The 26,814-nt window shown below is 47.1% G+C and overlaps 1 protein-coding gene across 7 annotated transcripts in view; it reads left to right on the top strand.

Moving 5' to 3' along the window:
* Window positions 1-26,814, top strand: part of LOC120060478 (gephyrin-like) — a 110,234-nt gene that overhangs the window by 38,432 nt on the left and 44,988 nt on the right. For 4 of the 7 annotated variants that reach the window (XM_039009824.1, XM_039009823.1, XM_039009822.1 and 1 more), the window contains exons 2-7: window positions 18,395-18,473; window positions 23,261-23,318; window positions 23,802-23,930; window positions 25,214-25,375; window positions 25,938-26,111; window positions 26,613-26,762. In XM_039009824.1, the coding sequence (XP_038865752.1) occupies window positions 18,395-18,473; window positions 23,261-23,318; window positions 23,802-23,930; window positions 25,214-25,375; window positions 25,938-26,111; window positions 26,613-26,762 (752 nt within the window). The remainder of the gene's footprint in view (window positions 1-18,394; window positions 18,474-23,260; window positions 23,319-23,801; window positions 23,931-25,213; window positions 25,376-25,937; window positions 26,112-26,612; window positions 26,763-26,814) is intronic. The other 3 variants (XM_039009825.1, XM_039009827.1, XM_039009821.1) reach the window with 1 other exon arrangement.

Here is a 26,814-nt window from a genome sequence, read left to right as displayed (position 1 = left end):
TTAGAATATGTGGACAACTACAAATACCTAGGTGTCTGGGTAGACTGTAAACTCTCCTTCCAGACTCACATTAAGCATCTCCAATCCAAAATTAAATCTAGAATCGGCTACCTATTTCGCAACAAAGCATCCTTCATTCATGCCGCCAAACATACCCTCGTAAAACTGACTATGCTACCGATCCTTGACTTCGGTGATGTCATTTACAAAATAGCCTCCAACACTCTACTCAGCAAACTTTATGCAGTCTATCACAGTGCCATCCGTTTTATCACCAAAGCCCCATATACTATCCACCACTGCGACCTGTATGCTCTCGTTGGCTGGCCCTCACTACATATCCGTCACCAAACCCACTGGCTCCAGGTCATCTATAAGTCTTTGCTAGGTAAAGCCCCGCCTTCTCAGCTCCCTGGTCACCATAGCAGCACCCACCCGTAGCAGGCGCTCCAGCAGGTATATTGCCCTGGTCATCCCCAAAGCCAACACTTGCTTTGGCCGCCTTTCCTTACAGTTCTCTGCTGCCAATGACTGGAACAAATTGTCAAAATCTCTGAAGTCTTATATCTACCTCTCTAACTTTAAGCATCAGCTGGCAGAGCAGCTTACCAATTACTGTACCTGTACACAGCCAATCTGTAAATAACACACCCGACTACCTCATCTCCATATTATTACTTACTCTCTTGCTCTTTTGCACCCCAGTATCTCTACTTGCACATCATCATCTGCACATCTATCACTCCAGTATTAATGCAAAATTGTAATTATTTTCGCCTCTATGGTCTATTTATTGCCGACATCCCTACTTCTCTACATTTGCACACACTGTACATAGATCTTTCTATTTTTCTTGTCTTTTGTGTTATTGGCTGTACGTTTGTTTGTGTAACCCTGTGTTGTTTCTGTCGCACTGCTTTGCTTTATCTTGGCCAGGTCGCAGTTGTAAATGAGAACTTGTTTTCAACTGGCCTACCTGGTGAACTAAAATAACTTTTAGGATGGAAATGGTTGAAAAATGTATATATGCCTTAGTTTCTTGGTGCATCCTGTTTCCATGGATCATCCTTGAGATGTTTCTATGACTTGGAGTCCAGCTGTGGTAAATTCAATTGATTGGACATGATTTGGAAAGACACAGTTGACAGTGCACGTCAGAGGAAAAACCAAGCTATGAGGTCGGAAGAATTGTCCGTAGAGCTCTGAGACAGGATTGTGTCGAGGCACAGTTCTGGGGAAGGGTACCCAAGAACACGGTGGCCTCCATCATTCTTAAATGGAAGAAGTTTGGGACCACAAAGTCTCTTCCTAGAGCTGGCTGCCTGGCTAAATGGAGAAATCGGGGGAGAAGGGCCTTGGTCAGGGAGGTGACCAAGAACCCGATGGTCACTCTGACAGAACTCCAGAGTTCCTCTGGAGATGGGAGAACCTCTCAGAAGAACAACCATCACTGCAGCACTCCACCAATCAAGCCTTTTATGGTAGAGTGGCCATACGGAAGCCACTCCTCAGTAAAAGGCACATGACAGCCTGCTTGGAGTTTGGCAAAAGGCACCTAATTGACTCTCAGACCATGAGAAACAAGATTTTCTGGTCTGATGAAACCAAGATTGAACTCTTTGGCCTGAATACCAAGCGTCACGTCTGGAGGAAACCTGGCACCATCCCTACGGTGAAGCATAGTGGTGGCAGCATCGTGCTGTGGGGATGTTTTTCAGCAACAGGGAGACTAGCCAGCATTGAGAGAAAGATGAACGAAGGAAAGTACAGAGATCCTTGATGAAAACCTGCTCCAGAGCGCTCAGGACCTCAGACTGGGGTGTAGGTTCACTTTCCAACAAGACAATGACCCTAAGCACACAGCCAACACAATGCAGGAGTGGCTTCGGGACAAGTCTCTGAATGTCTTTGAGTGGTCCAGCCAGAGCCCGGACTTGAACCCAATCAAACATTTCAGGAGAGACCTGAAAATAGCTGTACAGCGACGCTCCCCATCCAACCTGACCGAGCTTGAGAGGATCTGCAGAGAAGAATCGGAGAAACTCCCCAAATACAGATATGCAAAGCTTGTAGCGTCATACCCAAGAAGACTCGAGGCTGTAATCACTGCCAAAGGTGCTTCAACAAAGTACTGAGTAAAGGGTCTGAATGATTTTTTTATTTTATTATACATTTGCAAAAAATCTACATCTGTTTTTGCTTTGTCATTATGGGGTGGGGTATTGTGTGTAGATTGAGGAATACTTCACGAATGCGCTGTATGCTCAGAGGAGGTGGATGTGGAAAAGGGATGATCAGAAGAAGAGCGGGATGAGGGGCTATTGGGAGGGAGGGGGAAAGGGGGATGGAGAGGAGGAGTCAGTCAAGGATGGATGAGCACAGTAGTTTGAGGAAAAGCATTTTTGAATCTCCAATTTTCTTTTCTCGTAAAACCTCCCTTTTCTCTCTGAAATACTGCATTGAACTGCTTCGTTAGTAAGAAGCGTCTATTGAATATTTATAAGTCGCTTAATAAAACATCAATAAAAGAGAAGACGCCCTTTACATGGAGCTGCTACTGCAAGACTCCTGGACTCTCTGCTACATAGAAACCTATTCCCGATGTCCTGCACTACTTTTGACCAGGGCCCATAGGGTGCCGCAGGACTCTGCTGCTGCAAACTTTAATTATTTCAAACTAATTAAAATGGAGAAACTCCAGGTTAATCACTCTTTTGCTCCTTTCTCTCTGGTTCTCTGGTTCTCTGGTTCTCTCTCTGTCTGTCTGTCTGTCTGTCTGTCTGTCTGTCTGTCTGTCTGTCTGTCTGTCTGTCTGTCTGTCTGTCTCTGTGTGATCAGTAGTGTAGAATGTAGGCTAATGGGTGTGCATGGTGTGTGTTTCTGTGCATGTCTATAGGGAGTGTGCAGGTATAACTATATTATTGGTTAGTGTTAGGGGGTGTAATGATGTTGAGATGCATGTAGGCCACATTTAATTGTGTGTATGTGTTTCTGTGCATGTCTGTAGGGAGTGTATAGCGTAGTGAATAAGTGTGAGTGTCAGCGTGTTTTGTGTGTTGAGGGATGGACTGTGCAGTGTCTTTTGCTGACTAAGTTCCTAGCTGGCAGTAACAGTAGGGCTCTGTAGGGCTGTGCTGTGTGATGTTTTATTAATCTGTCTATCCAGCTGAAGACAACTGATGGAGCTTGGCTCAGATAGATAGATGTGCTGATAATTCCTAGAGCGAGTGTCTGCCTCACCACCTAGCCACCCTCACTGGCTTGACAGTATACACACACAGTCTCTATCTCTCTGTCTTTCTCTTTTTTAATTTTTAATTCTCACACACATTCAATGAGATTTGGTGCATACCCTCTAGCCTTGATAGACACTGGGGTAAGGGGGCAGTGATAGGCGGTGAGCAGTAGCAAGCTATCTGCTTTAGTTTTCGAGATGATCGATCTCTGTCGAGGGAGGAGTTAGTATTTACATATATATATATATATATTGTATATTTATTTCTATTGAACACTTCCATTTGTTGGCAATGTAAATTCTTGCACATTTTTATTCAAATACTTACTTTTATGTTCGCTAGCTGGACAGGCAAATGCCGCCGAATACTAAACTGTAAACTAATCAAAACGTTTTCTGAGAAAATGTGCAAGAACTGAAGGTGGCAGCAAATTTTCCAGTAATCATAAGAATGGTTAATATTTAAAATCAGCTCCTCCCTCTACGTAGATCGATTAACTTCACTGTTTTCGGCATCGGCCCACCACCTATGATGTTCAACGCGTGGTCTGACTGTGGTCGGGTTAGATTAAGTGGGTGTCACTGCTACTCGTCACGACTGCACTGTGGTAGACATTCAGGGTGATCATGGTTATAGCTTTAGGGTCTAGACTAGAGTGACCGTGGTTTAACCACAACGTTATAGTAGAACTCGGGGGGGGGGGGGGGGGGGGGGGGGGGATTTTGGGAAAATAGTTACATCATTAAATCAAACTTTATTTAATTTTAACAGACTACAAAGTTAGAAACAAGCCCCCCCTTCTCAGCCACTGCACATAGAACCCCCTAATGCCCCTCCCCCAATATATACGCTCTAGTTTCAGCCGAGCCCGACCCAGCAGCACAGCTCACCCAGAAAACAACCCTACCAGCCTGGACTAAGAAAAAAACAGATGCTGCACTGTCTCCTCCTCCCACAGAACAGACACCCCCTCCACACTGATGGATCAAGGTGTGACACATATCTGCTTGTAGCGATAGCCAGCCCCATGAATAATCTTCCACTGTAGATCAGCAATACGCTTCTCTATGGGAGGCTTAAACAGGGAGCGCCTACATCTTCTCGGAGAAGAGGCTGGTCCCAACCCCCCGGCCAACCTGTTGCCCTCAGCCTATGGAGTTGGTCTTTCTGATCCACCTTCACAGCTACTGAACACAGAGCCCTTTTGCTGGCTGTGCAAAAGGCCCCCAGCACCGGTCTTGAACGATAAGATCATTCCCTCACCCTCCCGGTGTTCCCCTGCAGCGGCAGCAATGGTGAAAGGAGGTAGGTCAGTGTCATTCGTGGTTAGACGGTCCAGTCTCTGCCTACTGCCCAGCAGCTCTCTGAACGAGCCCAGTAGTACAGCACGAACCCCCTCCTCCACCTGCTGCAGCAGCCTGGTTGACTTTATGGAGGAAGCCTCCGCCATGTCGCTGGCAGATTTCCACACAGCCTCTCCTTGCAGGTCACCCAATTTAGTAAACCCGGCTCTCACAAGCCTAGCCTGCAAGCTGGCAGATTTCAGCACTCTGGTCTGAATGAGTAAGTTGTGAAACAGTGGCTCCTCCTTTATCCACGCTCCTGGCCGTGAAACGTTTACACTTCCAAAGCACAGTAGAACGGAGAAATGGCTGACATATCGACCCGCTTCAGATCCAACAGGAACAAGTGCCTGTCGTACCCAAGGTCCTACGTCTCCTCAGAACAGCCCAAGCAGTGTCTCTGCAGCAAACCCCCTGTTGGTACAGATGTTTCTGTGTAGCTTGTAGACGGAAAGCTGTCACTCTCTAGACCCAATGTCCACCAGCCCTTGGCCCCCCTCATGCAATGGAGGTGTAGCACTGCTGCGAGTGTCCAGTGTTGACCAAAATAAATCTACCAGTAACCTCTGCAGTTTGTTGTCCAGACTCTGTTTGGGGTCCAACACCATCAGGCTGTGCCAAAGCATTGAAGCAGACAAGTTGTTAGTGACCAGAACCAATGTTACCTCAAATGTTCAGCACTGAGCAAATTTCAGGTCTGCTGAGTGCAAACTTGAACATTGTCAAAATTTGTCAAAACAATGAGGCTGTACCCGCTTTAAGTTAGTTTTAACAGTGGCCAAGTAGGTTACTCTGGCTATTTGATCATAATGTAGGCCTACCAGAGCCTACCATCAAAAACAATGGAGAAAATGCATCTCATAACAATTTGACATGAAAATAGCTGTTATATCATTCAGCGTACTGCAGCAGCCAATGTGTGGTGTTCAATGTAGGCCTACATTCCATGAGACTTTTGGGAAAAAAACATGCAGAGCTTGACATTAACCTGTTTATCCAGGTGGCGTGACTACTTTCATTAATCTGATGACTGTTATTTATTTAATCCACTATGTTTAATTGTTACTCAAATGAGTCATGTAACAATTAACTCATTAGGATTTGGGGCACCACGGAATAAGTTGTTTAACGAGTTACCATCTCCCGAATTAAACTAGAAGATATGTTATTATTAATCATTACCTCATATCAGTCTCATCTGAACGGTCGCAACCTTGGATCCACAAAAACCCCAGTTTTACTGATCACACACTACCACACAAATTGGTTTAATTATTTATTTACTAGCTAACTAAATAATAACACAGAAAAACATGCACACTTACAAAGGTCCCTAGTGGACTGACAAGATATGACGGCTTGTTACAACATAGATAGAGAGATGGAAACTATCCTCAAAGTAATCATAATACCTTGCACATGAACCACCGCCCGTTTGGAATAAGAAATCATTATTGTATTTACGTGTGAATGCTGTCGTTCGTCGTCCGTCGTCTAGCCTTCTCTCAGCTCACTTGTAAGGATCTGATTGTCCACCAGAGGTCAAAATGTCATTAGTTGTTCGGTCACCAGTGGTGTCTTTGTTCAGAACTTGTTCTTAGCTCATGTGGATAGTCAGGGTTTGAACCACTTTACAGCTGCAGCCTGGCAATGTACGGGTCTAGTGAGTTTATCTTCTTCACCTCCTGTTGAGGTTCAACGTTCTAACCATTTCAAATATGTGGACCACAGACCACAGTCTTTCTGGTCTGATGTTAATCTTCCAAGCCTTTATGCACTCTGCGTAAAAAGGGGCATTCCATCATCCTGATACGATCTCTGAGCTCCCTCCGGGCGTGGCTACTTACTGGTGCAAAGTATCATCAAAACTATGATCTCGTTAGAAAACTAAAATTACGTTCCTATCTTTAACAAAAATACTTTCATAATTTTTCATGTTTCATGCACAACATATAAGATAACCTGACATATATAGTGTATACTTTTCAAGTTACAGTATTTTCGTTATAACAGCTTTAATGACATCTGAAAATAGACATGAGTTTTCCATAGATATTGTTCTAGTGTTCACTTTTTGGATGTTAGTGTTGGGCGGGCAAAAGTCTTTAGTATCAACTAAAGGAATGTCTCTTTGTCTTTACGACCGGGTGTGAACGGTCGACCATCCAGCAAAATACAACACCTCCCCTTTATAAAAAAGGGGAGTTTTTTTTACCTGACTCACTTTTCAAAGATGGTTAGAAATGCACACATTTTGTGCTCTTGTAGGAAGCAAACACTCTCCCCATTATTGACTAGAAATTAGCTATAACTGGGCAAATAACTCACTAACTAGCAAAGAATATGAACAAATGTGCACATGTGGCAACATGCAGCTCTCGCTTTGATCTCAAAACAAGCGCATCTACTCGTGACCGCTTATACTGAATGGCACAGATCCATATATGGCAATGGCTATTTGCACATAGGCCTACTGCAGCTCTGATTTGGTTATGGCACGCTGGTCTGTGTAGAGTACGGGCCTGAGTCAATGCAATACAATCCTACTCCAATGTGCTCTGCCTACAAGAAAATCTCTTGCAAAGTTAGTTTACTATGTCATACTATGTCTTACAAAGAATAGCGTCATACTCAAGAAGACTCAAGGCTGTAATCGCTACCAAAGGTGCTTCAACAAAGTACTGAGTCAAGGGTCTGAATACTTATGTAAATGTGATAACAGTTTTTTAAATTTGTTATTGTGCAAAAAAATTGAACCTGTTTTTGCATTGTCATTATCAGGTACTGTGTGTAGATTGATGAGGAACATAAAAACAATTATTATTTTAGAATAATGCTCTAATGTAACAATGTGGAAAAAGTCAAGGGGTCTGATTTACGTTCCGAACGCACTGTATCTGAGTCGTCAGCTTGTAAATATTTTGGCCAACTTACCTTCACCTTGCAGAGCTAGGGGTTAGAAGCACATGTTGTTGGAATCAGATTCTGTACCACCTACAACACAATAAACAATTTAACCACCCCACTAATTGTATTGATCTCCATTAGACTGGCTAGCTAAGCCAGCTATCATGTATATTTCAATATTGTCAGTTTGCTGTTAGCTAGCTAGCGTCACTAAATTGACAGCATGATTGCTAGCCAGCTGAGAACTAACCAAGCATAGATGATTTATACACATTCATCGTTGCTACCAACACTCAGAGAGTGCGTTAGCTAGATCGACAATTGTATTTTTTAGTAACGGAGTGTTTTCCAGACAAGGGTGGCATAGATGTCTACCAAATTGAGATATAAAATACATTAGCTAAAGTCAATCAAAGAACGAACAAACAATCAATCATGTTTATTCTGCTGAAGGTGGCTACCAGTCTAGCAGTGACTACCATGGCATAAGTGAAGTTGATTGAGAGTGTATACCAAAAGATAGCTATATTATTTAGCCGATGGCTTTCAGAGTTTAATGCAGGACTGTAATGTTAGCTAGCTAGCAAACTTATCCAGCTAGGCTAGCAAGCTAGCTAACGCTAGGTTACCTCTAATCGAGAATCTTTCGTTTTGTTGTGAAGGAAAATAAAAAATTGCTGCTATTGCATCACTTCATAGCTGTCATTGAAATGGATTCCCCATCAGTTCAGCCTGAAAATGCCTCTGATAAGCTTTGGTCACAATCATTCTTGTTAGCCGCAAGCCACTGACTGAATCGGGGTGAATCTCTGGTAGGTAGAATGGTGAAAGATAACACATTTTTACACTTGTTTATAATTGGCACAGAACAGCACACAGGGCATGATGACAAACATTGGTGAAAAAACAAAAGTAAAAATAAAAAAATGTACTCTGTTGGTCGTTCGAAGTAAACACTTCCATTATTCAAGTTTGTGGGCACGCCTCCTCTACCTAGCGGGCAACATCTGCATTCGCTATGAATAGAGGAATTCACAGGGAGCCCAAACTTCCCCAGTCTACCAGTGAAATTTAGAATGTGCTAGTTGTGGTTTGGATAATTGTGATGTTTATGATAACATAATGTTATTAATCTAGTAATGACCATATGCCGTGGCAGAGCCGGGGAGAAATTCCCCTTTAATTGTGAAAATAACTGCCTTCATTTTGCTGGACCTCAGGAAGAGTAGGGGATCCATAATAAATATAAATGCATTGCCTTCAGAAAGTATTCATACCCCTTGACTTATTCCACATTTTGTTGTGTTACAGCCTGAATTCAGGCTAATGGACTAAATATACAGTACTGTTCAAAAGTTGTGCATGTGTCAGCATATGGTCTCACAAGGGGTCTGAGGATCTCATCTCGGTACCTAATGGCAGTCAGGCTACCTCTGGCGAGCACATGGAGGGCTGTGCGGCCCCACAAAGAAATGCCACCCCACACCATGACTGACCCACCGCCAAACCGGTCATGCTGGAGGATGTTGCAGGCAGCAGAACGTTCTCCACGGCGTCTCCAGACTCTGTCACATGTGCTCATATGCTCAGTGTGAACCTGCTTTCATCTGTGAAGAGCACAGGGCGCCAGTGGCGAATTTGCCAATCTTGGTGTTCTCTCGCAAATGCCAAACGTCCTGCACGGTGTTGGGCTGTAAGCACAACCCCCACCTGTGGACGTCGGGCCCTCATACCACCCTCATGGAGTCTGTTTCTGACCGTTTGAGCAGACACATGCACATTTGTGGCCTGCTGGAGGTCATTTTGCAGGGCTCTGGCAGTGCTCCTCCTTGCACAAAGGCGGAGGTAGCGGTCCTGCTGCTGGGTTGTTGCCCTCCTACGGCCTCCTCCACGTCTCCTGATGTACTGGCCTGTCTCCTGGTAGCGCCTCCATGCTCTGGACACTACGCTGACAGAAACAGCAAACCTTCTTGCCACAGCTCGCATTGATGTGCCATCCTGGATGAGCTGCACTACCTGAGCCACTTGTGTGGGTTGTAGACTCCGTCTCATGCTACCACTAGAGTGAAAGCACCGCCAGCATTCAAAAGTGACCAAAACATCAGCCAGGAAGCATAGGAACTGAGAAGTGGTCTGTGGTCACCACCTGCAGAACCACTCCTTTATTGGGGGTGTCTTGCTAATTGCCTATAATTTCCACCTTTTGTCTATTCCATTTGCACAACAGCATGTGAAATTTATTGTCAATCAGTGTTGCTTCCTAAGTGGACAGTTGGATTTCACAGAAGTGTGATTGACTTGGAGTTACATTGTGTTGTTTAAGTGTTCCCTTTATTTTTTTGAGCAGTGTATATCCAAGCCCACTGATGTGATTGACTGTCCCGATAAACTTCTCTACATTAGGTAAAAAATCCTGTATGTCAATCTTCTTACCAAATGAATCCTGTAGAAAATAACTATCCTGCTGTAATGTGTACAGTGAACCTAACTGGGACTCCACCCTGAGATGCTACATCTACATTGACGGGGATATCCGACAGCGTATCATTCTCTTCCTCCGTCCTCATCAGGCAGTTCCACGGAACCCGACTCTACCCCCACTGCCTCCAACTCCTCCCCACCATCACCCTGCGTGTCTGTAATTACAGTGAGCACATTGCCCTGCGTGTCTGTAATTACAGTGGGCACATCATTCTCCATTTTCTGTCAGACAGGCGTATCAGCCTCGGAGTCAGCGTTGCCGCTGCCCTCGGTAACTACTGCCGGGATTTCAGTCACTATCATGCCCGCCCCTGAGCTCCCTGCCACGGCAACCTCGGCTACATTAACGTCAACAGTTTGGCGTTGAGTATGGACTTGGGATGGAGGCCGGGACTGCCCCGAACCCCCCGGCCCGCTCTCAGATTTGGAGCCAGACATGACAGAGGATCCCTGTGCGTGCATGTCTGCCGCTTATGTCCAGTCTCCCCACGTTCAAAACACTTCAGACTAGTTTTTGTTGGTGAGTCTAAAAACGAGCAGTAACCTGTTTTTACGTCCAAGTATTAACTCTCTCATTGAGGTGGCAAATTTCCCGTAATGTGCGACCTCTCTCAGGTTGCCATCGATAATGAACGGTAGCACGTTGGATATAGTAACCCTCGTAGCCAGGAAGAAAAGTGGCGCGATTTGCAAAAAAAAAACATAATTTACAGTAACAACTGTCTCAACCAGCCAATTGACAAGGCACACCACCACTGCTTTATTAATTTGCGAAGCAGTTTAAAGATTTTCGCAGCCAATCTGTTCTCCCACAGCGAGGAGAACATCCTTAGGCATACACGTGAAACCGTAGCAAAGAGACAGGGACGTCTCCTCCACGTGATAATAAATAAATGCCACCCAAACGACTAACTCACCCGACAATGTAGGCTAAAATAAAATGAATAACTTAACCTAAATCATGCAGGGCGGTGGGGGGGAAATCATGAAATTAGAAAGAAATGAACAAAATAGGGACAGCAACTTCTCAGCCTCCTCACACAACCAACTCCAGAGAGCGAGGGGGAACAGCTGCAGTGCAGGGTAGTGGATATACCAAAAGTAGTCAATCTCTCTCTCTCTACAGCTGGAGCTGCAGCTAGGGCTGGGACTATGGCTTGAGGTGGGGCTGAGGCTGGGGCTGTGGGGCTGCTCTCCACTGTTTAATATGAGCAGGGACTGGGGCTGTGTGCTAGGCTATGACCAGTCGACCACTGTACTAAACACCGAACACAGGCCAGTAACTACACTTACAGTACATCAGGCAAATACTCATATTGCTTGCCTCCATTCGCACTGATGCAGTGCATTCGGAAAGTATTCAGACCCCTTCACTTTTTCCACATTGTTACGTTACAGCCTTATTCTAAAATGGAGTAACTTGTTTTTTTCCCTCAATCTACACACAATACCCCATATGGCCTAAGCAAAAACTGGTTTTACATTTTTTTAGAGTTTATTTTTAATACATATTATCACATTTACACAAGTATTCAGACCCTTTACTCAGTACTTTGTTGAAGCACCTTTGGCAGTGATTACAGCCTCAAGTCTTCTTGGGTATGATGCTACAAGCTTGGCACACCTGTATTTGGGGAGTTTCTCCCGTTCTTCTCTGCAGATCCTCTCAAGGTCTGTCAGGTTGGATGGAGAGCGTCACTGCACAGCTATTTTCAGGTCTCTCCAGAGATGTTCGATCAGGTTCAGGTCTGGGTTCTGGCTGGGCCACTCAAGGACATTCAGAGACTTGTCCCGAAACCACTCCTGCATTGTCTTGGCTGTGTGCTTAGGGTCGTTGGCCTGTTGGAAGGTGATCTCGACCCAGTTTGAGGTCCTGAGCGCTCTGGAGCAGGTTTTCTTCAAGGATCTCTCTGGACTATGCTCTGTTCATCTTTCCCTTGATCCTGACTAGTTTACCAGTCCCTGCTGATTTGGTGGAGTGCTGCGGAGATGTTTGTCCTTCTGGAAGATTCTCCCATCTCCACAGAGGAACTCTGGATCTCTGTCAGAGTGACCAAACGGGTTCTTGGTCACCTCCCTGACCAATGCCCTTCTCCCCCGATTGCTGATTTGGCCTGGCAGCCTGCTCTAGGAAGAGTCTTGGTGGTCCAAACTTCTTCCATTTAATAATGATGGAGGCCACTGTGTTCTTGGGGACCTTCAATGCTGCAGAATTCTTTTGGTACCCTTCCCCAGGCCTGACATAAACCTGTCTCTGAGCTCTACGAACAATTTCTTCGACCTCATGGCTTGGTTTTTGCTCTGACAGGTGTTTGTGCCTTTCTAAATAATGTACAATTAATTGAATTTACAACAGGTGGACTTCAATCAAGTTGCAGAAACATCTCAAGGATGCTCAATGGAAACAGGATGCACCTGATCTCAATTTTGATTCTCATAGCAAAGGGACTGAATACTTACAGTACCAGTAAAAACCCTGGCATGAGTAAGGGTGTCCAAACTTTTGATTGGTTCTGTATGTAAATAAGGTATTTCTGTTAGTTTTTTTTGCAAACATTTCTAAACTAGGGATGCAAGATATATCGGTGAAGATATTGGAATGGGCCGATTTTTGCTAAAAATGCCAATATCGACATCGTCCCGATGTCTAGTGTAACTCCAATGTGCAAAACCGATGTCAAAGCTGACCTGCATACCTATATAACGGAGGTACATGACGTAATGACGCCACATAAAATTACACGTCCCTGACAGCATTCCTAACCTAGCCCACAATGTCTGCTGTGTGGATCAAGCAGTCAATAAGTCGAGCAGTCATTTGAAAAAGTAACAACATTTCAGCGAGACAACTCAATTAACGACAAGATAATGGTTTTCAAGGCCCTTGACAATCAACCGTTCTCTGTCGTTGGTGATGTTGGCTTTCACCGACTGGTTGAGAACCGGTACACACTATTGAGTGTGCAAATTTTCAGATGTTACCCTACCGGAGTTACACATTATTAGCGTCACTGCTATTAGCATCAATACTGACATTTGAACCAGCGATATCAGCCTCATGAGCATGCTGAGTCTGACAGCACAGTGGGTCGATGAGGATTTCGTACTGAGGAAAGTCGTATTTCATCCTCATGAATGTGCTGGTTGTCATACCGCTGCTGCCACTTGGAAACATGAACACGCTAACGTCAGCTAGCTCCATTCGAACATCTGACTTGAGAAATAAGCTCATTAACTCTGCTTGCAGCCGACCCGATAACCTCTGTAATGGCATTGAAACACCTGCTCAACAAAACTGCAGACACAGGTTGTGAACAAGCGATTCGGTGGCATTCTCTCTTTACTGTGTCACCACCATGCTCGATGCTATGGACTAGGACCGCTACTTCGATGCGGACAAGAAACGGGGTTTACGTGAAATGTTAGACACAGCTGGACAAGATGGAAACGGACACAGTGACAGTGCGCACCGAGGACGAGAGGCCACGATAGACAGCTGCAACTTCACTGCTTGACATGCATGATGAAATCCTGATTGAGAATGAAATGACTGAACGAATGAACAAAGAAACAGCACAGCATGAAAGTCAAAGGGTATCACGTCTGCCATCTTTATGTAATACATGTATCACTAGCCACTTTAAACTATGCCACTTTTATGTTTACATACCCTACATTACTCATCTCATATGTATATACTGTACTCGATACCATCTACTGCATCTTGCCTATGCCGTTCTGTACCATCACTCATTCATATATCTTTATGTACATATTCTTTATCCCTTTACACTTGTGTGTATAAGGTAGTAGTTGTGGAATTGATAGGTTAGATTACTCGTTGGTTATTACTGCATTGTCGGAACTAGAAGCACAAGCATTTCGCTACACTCGCATTAACATCTGCTAACCATGTGTATGTGACAAATACAATTTGATTTGATTTGAAAGAAAAAGGTTTTGATGATGTTTTACTGGTAATGGGGACATACGTAAATGCCAACAAAATAATGTGTGTGTGCGTACCTAGGCAAGTCGGTTGAGAACAAATTATTATTCACAATGACTGCCTACCTCGGCCAAACCCGGACGACGCTGGGCCAATTTTGCACCGCCCTATGGGACTCCCAATCACAGCCGGATGTGATACAGCCTGGATTCGAACCAGGGACTGTAGTGATGCCTCTTGCTCTGAGATGCAGTGCCTTAGACTGCTGTGTGTGTGTTAACTATTTAACTGTACTAGAATGCTTAAAAGGATGCTTACATTTTAAGTATCGCAAATCGGTATCAGGTTTTTTGGTACGTCAAATATCGGTATCGGCCAAAAATGTCATATCGGTGCAACACTACTAAAAAAAACTGTTTTTGTTTTGTCATTATGGGGTATTGTGTGTAGATTGATATCCATTTGAGAATAATTCTGTAACGTAACAAAATGTGGAAAATGGGAAGGGGTCTTTAATACATTCCCAATGCACTGTATAAATAGCTTATTCTCCTCTCTCTGCTTCTGCTTGGTTAAATGGTTATCTTGGAAATGTTACCGTTGTACAGGGAGATGCTTTGAAAGAGAGCTCAGATTAGGGATCTTCTCTCTCGCTCTGTATCTCCCTTCCTCGCTCATTTTCTCTCTCTTCTCTTTCATTCCCTCGTTAGCTCACTTCACTCACTTCCCACGTGTATGTAATACACACACACACACACACACACACACACACACACACACACACACACACACACACACAGACGGCACAGCGGTCTACCGCTGTTGACCATGAGCCTGGGGATCAGTGTGTTCCTGTCTCTGATCTGTAAGTCAGCCCTACGAGGAGCTGACCACACACACGCACGTACTTCCATCTCTCTCCCTCCCCTTTTCTTGCTCCCCGTCTCTTCCTTTCTCTTTCTCACGTTGCCCTATTTTGTCCTGTTCTGTTCTTATCCTTCTCTTTCCTCTCTTTCTGTCTCACTTTCATGGGTTGTTGTGTGTGTGTGTGTGGCCTTGCGCGGTTGGTGCGGAAGGCGAGACGATAAGAGAGAGCACTTTAATTGAGGTGAGAGACAGAAAGGGAAAGGGTTATTGAAGGAATAGATTTGGCCAGGGATATTCAAACGTTTCTTGCCCAGGGACCCATGCTCAGGCAAACTGGGTAGGTATGTAATTCAAAATGAGTTTATTCTGTTATCACTAGCGATATTAATAAAAACATATATTTTATTTTCACCGACCCCTTGCAGTACCTCTGTGTACCCCAGTTTGAATATCCCTGGAATAGGCCTTTGACCTTGTACATCGCTTGGTTTACTCACTCACTCACTCACTCACTCACTCACTCACTCACTCACTCACTCACTCACTCACTCACTCACTCACTCACTCACTCACTCACTCACTCACTCATTACTAGCTTAGTCACTACAGCACTGTTGTGTCCTCCCTCTCTCGCTCTCTCACTCGCTCTCTGTTGCCTGGGGCTGTGGCACAGGGGCGTCTCACCAGAGAGAGCGATACATGATAGGAGAAGAGAGGGAATCTCCCTACCCTCTCACTCTGCTACTGGGCTGTCTGCTCTGACTATTCTACCCTACTCTACTCTATATTGGCTAATCTACCCTCCCGTCTGCAAACAAATATTTTGAACCACGTGGACCTCAGTTAGTGCTCAGAGAGAGAGAGGATGGAGAGGGGTGGAGGAGAGGGAAGGAGATGGTTTATAGTTTTTCCTGACCAAGTTGCCCGACCAGGAAGAATTGTCTCTGGAGCAGCACTCGTCTCTACACCCTCCATGGTATCCCCCTTTGTCTACCCGCCACTCTCTCTCTCTCTGTCTCTACACCCTCCATGGTATCCCCCTCTCTCTACCCTCCACTCTCTCTCTCTCTCTACACCCTCCACTCAAAATTCCACATTCAAATTGAATTCCACATTTTGAAAAATATTCCTTTCATGCCTGTTCCAACTGCAGTCAGATTCTCTCTCGCTCTCTTTCTCGCATTCACTCTTTCCCCGTCTTTCTCATCTCTCTCTCTCTCTCCTCTCCTCTATGTAGAGATCACTCCTGCTGCCTGCTGTCTCCTGCAGGGAATCAGCCTATTTATAGATCAAGGGTTAGCAGGGGAGAGAGGGAGGAGAGGGAGAGTAAAAGGGGGAAGAGCGAGCGAGTGGGGGGGAAGAGCGAGTAAGAGGGAGTAGTTGGGGTATAGAAGTGGAGAGCGCAGAGAGAGAGCGAAGACATGAGGTTTGGCTATAAGATGGGAGTAAGGGGGTTAGGGGAATGCTGCAATTATGAAGCAAGTGTTTCAACACTCCCTCTGCCGCTCCCTCTCTCTCCTTCCCTACTCTCTCTCCCTCTCTTATTCCCTACTCTCTTTCCCTCTCTTATTCCCTACTCTCTCTCCCTCTCTTATTCCCTACTCTCTCTCCCTCTCTTATTCCCTACTCTCTCTCCCTCTCTTATTCCCTACTCTCTCCTTCCCTACTCTCTCTTTCTCACTCTATACCTTTGTCTCTCTCTCTCCCTGATGTAGAGTAGAGCGCAGTAGACTATGATTAGAGCCCAGTCAGTGTTGCTGGTTGAAATGTCACTGCTTTATCATGTATTTAATAGGCTATAGGTCAGTTAGCTCCTTTTAATATGGACCACACAGCCATGGTGCCACCGCCACACTGCCACCACCGCCACCACACTGCCACCACCGCCACCACACTGCCACCACCGCCACCACACTACTGCCACCACCGCCACCACACTACTGCCACCACCGCCACCACACTGCCACCACCGCCACCACACTGCCACCACCACCACCACACTGCCGCCGCCACACTGCCACTGCCACCACCGCCGCCACACTGCCACTGCCACCACCACCACACTGCCACTGCCACCACCGCCACCACACTGCCACCACCGCCACCACACTGCCGCCACCACACTGCCACCACCGCCGCCACACTGCCACCACCGCCGCCACACTGCCACCACCACCACACTGCCACCGCCACCACACTGCCACCGCCACCACACTGCCACCGCCACCACACTGCCGCTGCCACACTGCCACCGCTGCCACACTGCCACCGCTGCCACACTGCCACCGCCGCCACACTGCCACCGCCGCCACACTGCCACCGCCGCCACACTGCCACCGCCACCACACTGCCACTGCCACCGCCACCACACTGCCACTGCCACACTGCCACCGCCACCACACTGCCACCGCCACCACACTGCCGCCGCCACACTGCCGCTGCCACACTGCCGCTGCCACACTGCCGCCGCCACACTGCCACCGCCGCCACACTGCCACCGCCGCCACACTGCCACCGCCGCCACACTGCCACCGCCACCACACTGCCACCGCCACCACACTGCCACCGCCACCACACTGCCACCACCGCCACACTGCCACCGCCACACTGCCACCGCCACCACACTGCCGCCACCACACTGCCACCGCCGCCACACTGCCACCGCCGCCACACTGCCACCGCCGCCACACTGCCACCGCCGCCACACTGCCACCACCACCACACTGCCACCACCACCGCCGCCACCGCCACCACACTGCCACCACTGCCGCCACCGCCGCCACACTGCCACCGCCGCCACACTGCCACCGACACCACACTGCCACCACCGCCGCCACACTGCCGCTGCCACACTGCCGCTGCCACACTGCCGCTGCCACACTGCCGCTGCCACACTGCCACTGCCACACTGCCAGCGCCACCACACTGCCAGCGCCACCACACTGCCAGCGCCACCACACTGCCACCACACTGCCACCGCCACCACACTGCCACCGCCACCACACTGCTGCCACCGCCACTGCCACACTGCCACCGCCACTGCCACACTGCCACCGCCACTGCCACACTGCCAGCGCCACCACACTACCAGCGCCACCACACTACCAGCGCCACCACACTGCCACCGCCACCACACTGCCACCGCCACCACACTGCCACCGCCACCACACCGCCACACTGCCACCGCCACACTGCCACCGCCGCCACACTGCCGCCACCACACCCTACAGCCAGTCTCTCTTTCTGTCTCGCTCTCTCTTCTCTTTTTCTCTTCTCTTTTTCTCTCCACGTCTGCACTCTATATTTAGCTCATCCTGTCATCCTTCTCATCTTCAAATCTTCCTCCATGCCTCTTTCTCTCACTTCTCTTCTCTCTCTCTCGGTCCTGTGAGTGAAGAGTGTTGATGGAGATGTCGCAACAATGTGGACATGTCCACGCTTAGTCTGAACCTGAAGATGATGGATGTGTGTTACTTTGTGTTTGTTATACTACTTACCTAGGCCAGAACTAATGGTTTCTTTCTCCTCTCTTTCTAATCTCCCTCCCTCTCTCTGCCTTCTCTCTCTCTTTCCCTCTCACTATCTCTCTCCCTCCCACTCTCTATCAACAGTGAGTGACAGCTGCTTCAGGAACCTGGCTGAGGACCGCAGTGGAGTAAACCTTAAAGATCTGGTCCACGACCCGTCACTGTGAGCACACACACACACACACACACACTTTTAGACGAGCACACCAGTCATCCAGGTCCTGTTCGAGTAGTGTGTGTGTGCGTGAACCTGCTGGCCTCTCTCCTCCACCACTGCACCATCCTGCTCTGCAGCCTCCTCAGCTCTCCTCTTAGCTTAGATTGTTTCTCACGTAGCACCCTCCTGACAAGCCACTTTCACCAAGGACAGAGCCTCCTCTCCTACTCTCTCGCCCTCTTTCTCTCCCCTTCTCTCCCTCTCGTTCTCTCTTCATCCATCCGTCTCTCCCTCCCTCCATCCCTCCCTCCCTCAATCCATCTCTGCCTCCCTCCCTCCTTCCCTCTATCCTCTCAGAGTCAGGGGTCAGGCACCAGCGTGTAACGTGCCATTTAAATAATTGATTAATCTCAGTCCAATTATGCTGGTGCCACACTTGATATTTCACAGCGGCAGAAGCGTGTTGCGGAGCGTTGAGACACCAGTGTGTGTGTGTGGTGTGTGTGTGGTGTGTTGCAGAGTGTTGAGGCACCAGCGGATGGTTGTGATAGATGACTCCATGACACCTCTCTCATGCCGAGACTGAAATGTAGCGCTGCTAACTAGCCGCCAACCTTGGGCCAGCTAACCGCTGTTTAATGCCTAGACTGAAATGTCGCGCTGCTAGCTAGCCGCTAACCATAAGGCCAGCTAACTGCTGTTTAAAGCCTAGACTGAAATGTAGCGCTGCTAGCTAGCCGCTAACCATAAGGCCAGCTAACTGCTCTTTAATGCCTAGACTGAAATGTAGCGCTGCTAGCTAGCTGCTAACCATAAGGCCAGCTAACTGCTCTTTAATGCCTAGACTGAAATGTAGCGCAGCTAGCTAGCCTCTAACCATGAGATTGTTAAATGCTGGTTAATGCCAACACCAGCTGGGCTTGGGCTGTACGCTAGGCTCTGGCCACTATTAACGCCTGACTTTTACATTTTAGTAATTTCGCAAACTCTCTTATCCAGCACGACTTACAGGAGCAATTAGTGTTGAGTGCCTTGGTCAAGGGCACATCGGCAGATGTTACCTAGTTGGTTCGGGGATTCTAACCAGCAAACTTTCAGTTACTGGCCCAACACTCCTAAATGCTGGGCTATATGCAAACACACACGGACAGACACAAGCGCACCGCACACATACATTCTGAGGCTGTCAAAGACAATTGTCCATTTACCTCAAAGCTCAGAACAGCACTGAACGGGAAGAAAGGTCAGTGTAGAGCCATGTCCAGACGTGTTCTGCCCTCTGAACCACAGCCAGGGTTCACACACACACACACACACACACACACACACACACACACACACACACACACACACACACACACACACACACACACACACACACACACACACAGCGTGGCCCCCGGCAGGGGTGACAGTGAGTGACTGTGTGTGACGGCGCGGTGATCAAGGGACAGGATGCTCTGAGTGGCTAATGACTGTTGGCAGGGATGGACAGACTGACAGAGGGGGGGAGAAAAAGAGTGAATGTATGGGGAGGGGAGTTTATACACTATATATACAAAAGTACACTACCTTTCAGAAGTTTGGGCTCACTTAGAAATGTCCTTGTTTTTGAAAGAAAAGCAAATGTTTTGTCCATTAAAATAACATCAAATTGAGCATAAATACAGTGTAGACATTGTTAATGTTGTAAATGACTATTGTAGCTGGAAACGGCTGGTTTTATTTTTTTAAATGTATGTAACATGTACGCTTATGTAGAGATGCCCATTATCAGCAACCATCACTCCTGTGTTCCAATGGCACGTTGTGTTAGCTAATCCAGGTTTATCACAAGCTCACTGAACTGGACCGCTGAGTGCTGAAGTACGTAGCGTGTTAAAATCGTCTGTCTTCGGTTGCAACACTCATTACTGAGTTCCAAACTGCCTCTGGAAGAAACGTCAGCACAAGAACTGTTCGTCGGGAGCTTCATGAAATGGGTTTCTGTGGCCGAGCAGCCGCACAAGCCTAAGATCACAATGCCAAGCGTTGACTGTAGTGGTGTAAAGCTTGCCGCCATTCTGGAGTAATGAATCACACTTCACCATCTGGCAGTCCGACAGACGAATCTGGGTTCGGTGGATGCCAGGAGAATGCTACCTGCCCGAATGCATAGTGTCAACTGTAAAGTTTGGTGGAGGAGGAATAATGGTCTTGGGCTGTTTTTCATGGTTTGGGCTATGCCTCTCAGTTCCAGTGAAGGGAAATCTTAACGCTACAGCAAACAATTACATTCTAGATGATTCTGTGCTTTCAATTTTGTGGCAACAGTTTGGGGAAGGCCCTTTCTTGTTTCAGCATGGCAATGCCCCCGTGCACAAAGCAAGGTCCATACAGAAATGGTTTGTCGAGATAGGGGTGGAAGAACTTGACTGGCCTGCACAGAGCCCTGACCTCAACCCCATTGAACACCTTTCGGATGAATTGGAAGGCCCGACTGCGAGCCAGGCCTAATCGCCCAACATCAGTGCCCGACCTCACTAATTCTCTTGTGGCTGAAGGGAAGCAAGTCCCCACAGAAATGTTACAACGTCTAGTGGAAAGCCTTCCCAGAAGAGTGGAGGCTGTTGTAGCAGCAAAGGAGGGACCAACTCCATATTAATGCCCATGATTTTGGAATGAGATGTTCAATGAGCAGGTGTCCACATACTTTTGGTCATCTAGTGTAGCTGGGGAAGTTCCTGATACAACACTCCCTTCAACATGTTTCACTTGCTCCCTGTTTCCTGCCAAACTCCTCCCCTCCTTTCCTCAATCCCTCTCTCCCTCCATCCCTCTCTCCCTCTGTCCTGCTAACCTCATCAGTCCCTCCAGTAAAGGTCTGAGACGTTTGAAGGTGTCGCCGGTCATTTAAGTGATGCTGGCCGTGGCCCCTGACCTTCTGCTTCTCCCTCCATGCCGCTCTCCAGCCTTCCTATATCATTCACATCACACATCACGTCTGAGACGTTTGAAGGTGTCCGAATCAAAGTGACGCTCGTCGTTTAGTGACGTAATTTTGTATAATGGCCCCTAGGAGCAGTGCTGTCACCTCAGGTGGCTGCTGCAATTAGACAGACAGACAGACGGGGAAAGAGGCGGGAAGGCAGACAGACAGACGTGTCAATGTTACTAATGAGAGCCGATAAGAATAGAGAAGCGATAAATCACACTGACACCGATGACACTTGCCTCTCCTTCACACCAATGACATGGAGCTAGATACCTGGCTCTGCTCCGGACACTGATGGGTTAGGGCCCATCACGAAGGAGGGAGGGAGAGCGAGATGGATGGAGAGGGACAAGTAGAGAGCAATGGGGGGAGAGAGAGGTTAGTTGATGTATGTGTACGTCTGCACATTTGTGAGATTTGTTGAAGTGTAGCTTTTAGCTGGCCTGACCGAGTAGTTAGGGAGACAAGGTGGAGGGAGAATGAGGAAAGAGGGAGGCAGAGAGAGAGAGAGAGGGAGGCAGAGAGATCTATTCCACTTGCTTTGGCAATGTAAACATATGTTTTCCAAGCCAATAAAGCTCTTTTAATTGAATTAAATTTACAGGGACAAAGAGAGAGAGAGAAAGGGAGTAGCAGATTGAGCTTATTAATGGAGCTGTCCTAGAACAGAGCAGATCTGCACAGCTGGGACGCAGCAGCTGTAGACAAGGGCAGGGGGTAGTACACACACACACACACACACACACACACACACACACACACACAGAAATCGCTCAACCTTATGTAAAAATACAACACAACAAACACACCAATCTCTCTATCCTCCCTCCCTCTTTCTCCCCCTCTTCCCCACTTCTGTCATTACTGCTCTCCAGCCATTCCTAATTGCCTTCTCCTTCTCTATCTCATTAGTTTCTTGTCCTTTCAATCTTCAAGCCTAGAATAATCAGGAGTTTTGGGCAGTAGCATTCACCCAGCCCCTAAAATTATTATCAGGTGGGCATCTTGACTAGGAGCCCTGCTGTTAAAGACAAACAGATGAGATGACAGAACCTTCCCTTTTAAAACCACATTGCTACTGCTAAAAGTGTCATTCCAAGTGTGGGTGGGTGGGTGTGTGTGCGCATCTACTTAGCCCCAGAAGCCCCTCATCCCTACTTAAGATGTGTAGAGTACCTCACCCCAAACACACAACACACAATCCACACACACAACACAAGTGGTTTCCTGGATGAATGAAAACCTGCATTATGTTGTTTAACACATTCTGATATTCGTATGTCTCAATTTAGTTTCTTTGAATCTGTTGTGACTCACTTTTATCTGTTGATTTTCATGGTTTTAAAATATATATATTTTTTGTTGTTGGAGAGTACTAGTGAGGAGAACACTACTGTGTAGTTCTTTCCCAGGTGTGGTAAATAAATGTGCCACTGGTAGGCGCCAGTGGACACGATTTGACTTGAACGAACGGTCTCATGGCATTCTCTCCCCTCAGCTCAGAGAAACACAATCACTCTTAAAAAGAGCGAACACTGACTTCTCTTTAAAGCCTCTGTTTTTGGAGAGTCCGTTGTATTTTACCTGCACATACAGATCACTCGCAAGCTCAGAACTTAAGAGTAGAGATTTGTTCAGGATAACCCTTTTTCATCTCTCTCTCGCGCGCACTTCCCCTCTTTTGCTACGTATACCTTCACTCCCTGTTTTGTGTTTGCCTTTTTTCTCTACCCCCTTCCCCTCGCTTTCTGTCTCTAGTGAGTTCGTGAAGTCTGAATATGAACTAACTATGTTGTTGTTTTGTGCTTTTCATCCACAGGCTCGGAGGCATCATATCTTCCTACAAAATAGTCCCAGATGAGATCGACGAGATTAAGGTGAAGATCTCCTCCCTCCTTTATTTATCTCTCTCTTACAGCCCTCCCTCTCTCTCTCTCTCCCCCCCGTTAGCTGCATGCTACATGCTGCCCACTAGAGCCCACCTCAGGCTGTAGTTCAAAGGTGACACCATTTTGGATTCTCACATGTATTCTCTCTCACTACATGAAACACCCATCTTGGAAACAGTTGTTCCACACAATGGGTGCATCTCAATTGTCTTTCAATGATGCCTCGCATCCTCTCTCTCCGTGCCTCCTTCTCAAAACACAGAGGTCTGATCTTCTCCCATGCGTTTTGAGAAAGAGAAGGGAGGACGCGAGGAATCAAGGAAAGACGATTTGAGATTCACCCAGTGCTTTAGAGATTCACCCGCCTCTGTTGTCTGTATGATTGACACTGCTTCCAGCCAATAGGGTGGTCATTTCTGTGATTTACGCTGCTCCCAGCCAATAGCCTGTCTCTCTTCTCTGTTTCCTCAGGAGACATTGGTGGACTGGTGTGATGAGAAGGAGCTGAACCTGATCCTGACCACAGGAGGTACAGGCTTCGCCCCTCGTGATGTCACTCCCGAGGTACATGGGGACCCCAAAGTTTGTGTTTGTGTCCATGTGAGTGTGGATGAGTGTCGACCCTAGTTGTAGTGTAAGCCGATGTAGCTGTGATTGCACGCGTGTGTGTTGGTTGGCACCTGCATGCATGGTCAGCGTGCATGTTTATGTGTGTATTGTGTTTGTCAAACCGTAGATTGTCTTTGTGCTTTTTTATGCTTTGTCAGGTTTGTCACATTACAGATAAATGAAACATTTTCTTTCATTCTGTTATAATTTCATATGATACATCTTGCATATTTTGGAAATGTGTGTATGAGTGTCATATTTTCTGGTTGTTGTGTTGAACATTTTTATTGTGTGTGTGTGTGTGTGTGTGTGTGTGTGTGTGTGTGTGTGTGTGTGTGTGTGTGTGTGTGTGTGTGTGTGTGTGTGTGTGTGTGTGTGTGTGTGTGTGTGTGTGTGTGTGTGTGTGTGTGTGTGTGTGTGTGAGAGAGAGGGAAAGCCCGGGATTACTACTGGCTGCTGGCTGTGAATGTCGTTTCTCTCTCTCTCTCTCCCCTTCTCTCTCTCCTCTCTTTCTTTGATCCGTCCTCCTCTCCTTCTCTACTAATGTGCATGTTTGACGTGTCATTCAACTCGAGGGCACACAACGTCACTATTCTTAAATCAATTCCACTCTCCCCCCCCCCGCTGGGATAGAACGAACAGGGGCTGCCAGAGGGCATTTCTCCCTAGGGGATTGAGGGGTTAACAGGGGATTACACACACACACACAGGTGAGGGGGTTTGAGCTAAAGAAAGAAACATCTAAAGATGTCAACATGCTATCTGCCTGTTTGTCTGTGGCTCCCGCTCATTGGAGTAGCTACCCTAATCACAAGGGTGTTAGCAGTGGATGTGGCAGTTGTATACTTAAGCAATTAGGTACGAGGGAGTGTGGTTTATGGCCAATATACCACGGCTAAGGGCCGTTCTTATGCACAACTCAAAACGGAATGCCTGGATACACCCCTTAGCCGTGGTATATTGGCCATATACCCCTGAGGTGCCTTATTGGTATTATAAACTGGTTACCAACGTAATTAGAGCAGTAAAAAGACATGTTTTGTCATACCCGTGGTATACGGTCTGATATACCACGGCTGTCAGCCAATCAGCATTCAAGGCTCAAACCACCCAGTTTATAATACAGTAGATTAAGCAGTAGCTGTTGCCTGTTGCTAACCCTGCTATACTGTAGGGGCACGTTATGTGGAGTGTAGGCAGGTGACTGTGCCGTAAAGTAATTATGTGCCCCCGCTCCCACTCTCTCCTTCCCTTGCTCCCTCCCCATGCCGCAGGCCACCAGAGAGGTGATAGAGCGCGAGGCCCCAGGGATGGCGCTGGCTATGCTGATGGGCTCCCTTCAGGTCACACCTCTGGGCATGCTCTCCAGGCCTGTCTGTGGAATCCGAGGGAAAACCCTCATCATCAACCTACCTGGCAGCAAGAAGGGCTCACAGGTAAGATCTGATGTGTGCGCGTTCAAGTTTTAGTTGTCACATGAACAAGTACGGCGAAAGGCTTAACTTGCAAGCCCAACCCAACAGTTCGGTATTCAATAACAACAAGTATAAGAAATAAGAGGAGAAGCTATGTACAGGGTCAGTACCAAATGTGCAGGGATACTGAGGTAGATATGTGCAGAGATAAGGAGAAAGTGACTGGTAACAGGATAAATAATAATCCTAGTTATGTCAACGGCGTAAGTGGTGGGTGGTGTGTGTGCGCGCGTAGTGTGTGTGTGTGTGTAGTGATTGTGTGTGTGTGCGCAAGAGTGTCAGTGTAGGTGTGATGGGTGGATATACATGTAAAAAGGGCTGAAAAGTGACTGGTAGCAGGAATATATAAATACTATACTAATGGTAATATATATGTAAACAGGAGTATGCACACGAGTGTGTGTATGTCTGTGTCCCTCTGAGTGTGTGTGTCTTTGTGTGTGTTTGCGCCCGTGCAATACACCTGCTGTGTATTACTCTCCCTGACCTCTAACCTCTGACCCCTAACTCTCTCCTCCTACAGGAGTGTTTCCAGTTCATCCTGCCCGCTCTGCCCCACGCCATTGACCTGCTGCGTGACGCGGTGGTGAAGGTGAAGGAGGTTCACGATGCCCTGGAGGACCTGCCCTCACCCCCGCCGCCCCTCTCCCCGCCTCTCACCCTCAACAGCGTCGCCTGCACCCAGACAGAGGAGAAGGTGACACTCTTTAGCTCTTCTGTGTTTAAAAAAAAATTATTTCACGGTGGAATAAAGGGGTAGGGAGAAGGAGGGCGGGATAGAGAGAGATTGTTGTGTTGTATTTTTACAAGGTTTAGAGGTTTTTGTGTGTGTGTGTGTGTGTGTGTGTGTGTGTGTGTAAGAGGGTGTGTGTGTAAGAGGGTGATATAACCATCCCACACTTGAGAATACAGGTGCTTGGCTACCGTATGTTAAAAGATCCACGAAAGGGGACACCTGAAATATTGCTGTGCCCGAGTGCTTTATTCCTGCCGAATAATCACAGCGTTTTCACTTCACAGAAGACTTTGTAGCAGTACTTCTTTTTGATCGTTATATAGCTGCTGTTACAACGTTTACCATGCTACTGTAATGGTCTTATCAATTGTTTTGATGTTTATTTTATGAAGGACTGCACCTTAAATTGTGGTTGTTCTGCGTGAGTTGTTCTTTACTAATGAAGTGTATTATTACTCTAAGGGTGTGCAGTGTGAGGATGATGAAGAGGAGAAGATGAAGGACATCGGGGCGGCGTCCACCGAGGACCACCACCACACCCACTCCCACCACCGCCACTCCCATTCCCACGGACACAACTCGCACATCACCGCCGCCGCCATCGCCGCCAAGGTAAACACATTGTGAACACGGTGTGATAATGTGCTCTGCTGGTGGCTATGAA

The sequence above is a fragment of the Salvelinus namaycush genome, chromosome 15 (genome assembly GCF_016432855.1).
Source record: "Salvelinus namaycush isolate Seneca chromosome 15, SaNama_1.0, whole genome shotgun sequence".
Taxonomy (NCBI): Eukaryota; Metazoa; Chordata; class Actinopteri; order Salmoniformes; family Salmonidae; genus Salvelinus; species Salvelinus namaycush.
This window is presented reverse-complemented; position numbering and strand designations above follow the sequence as displayed.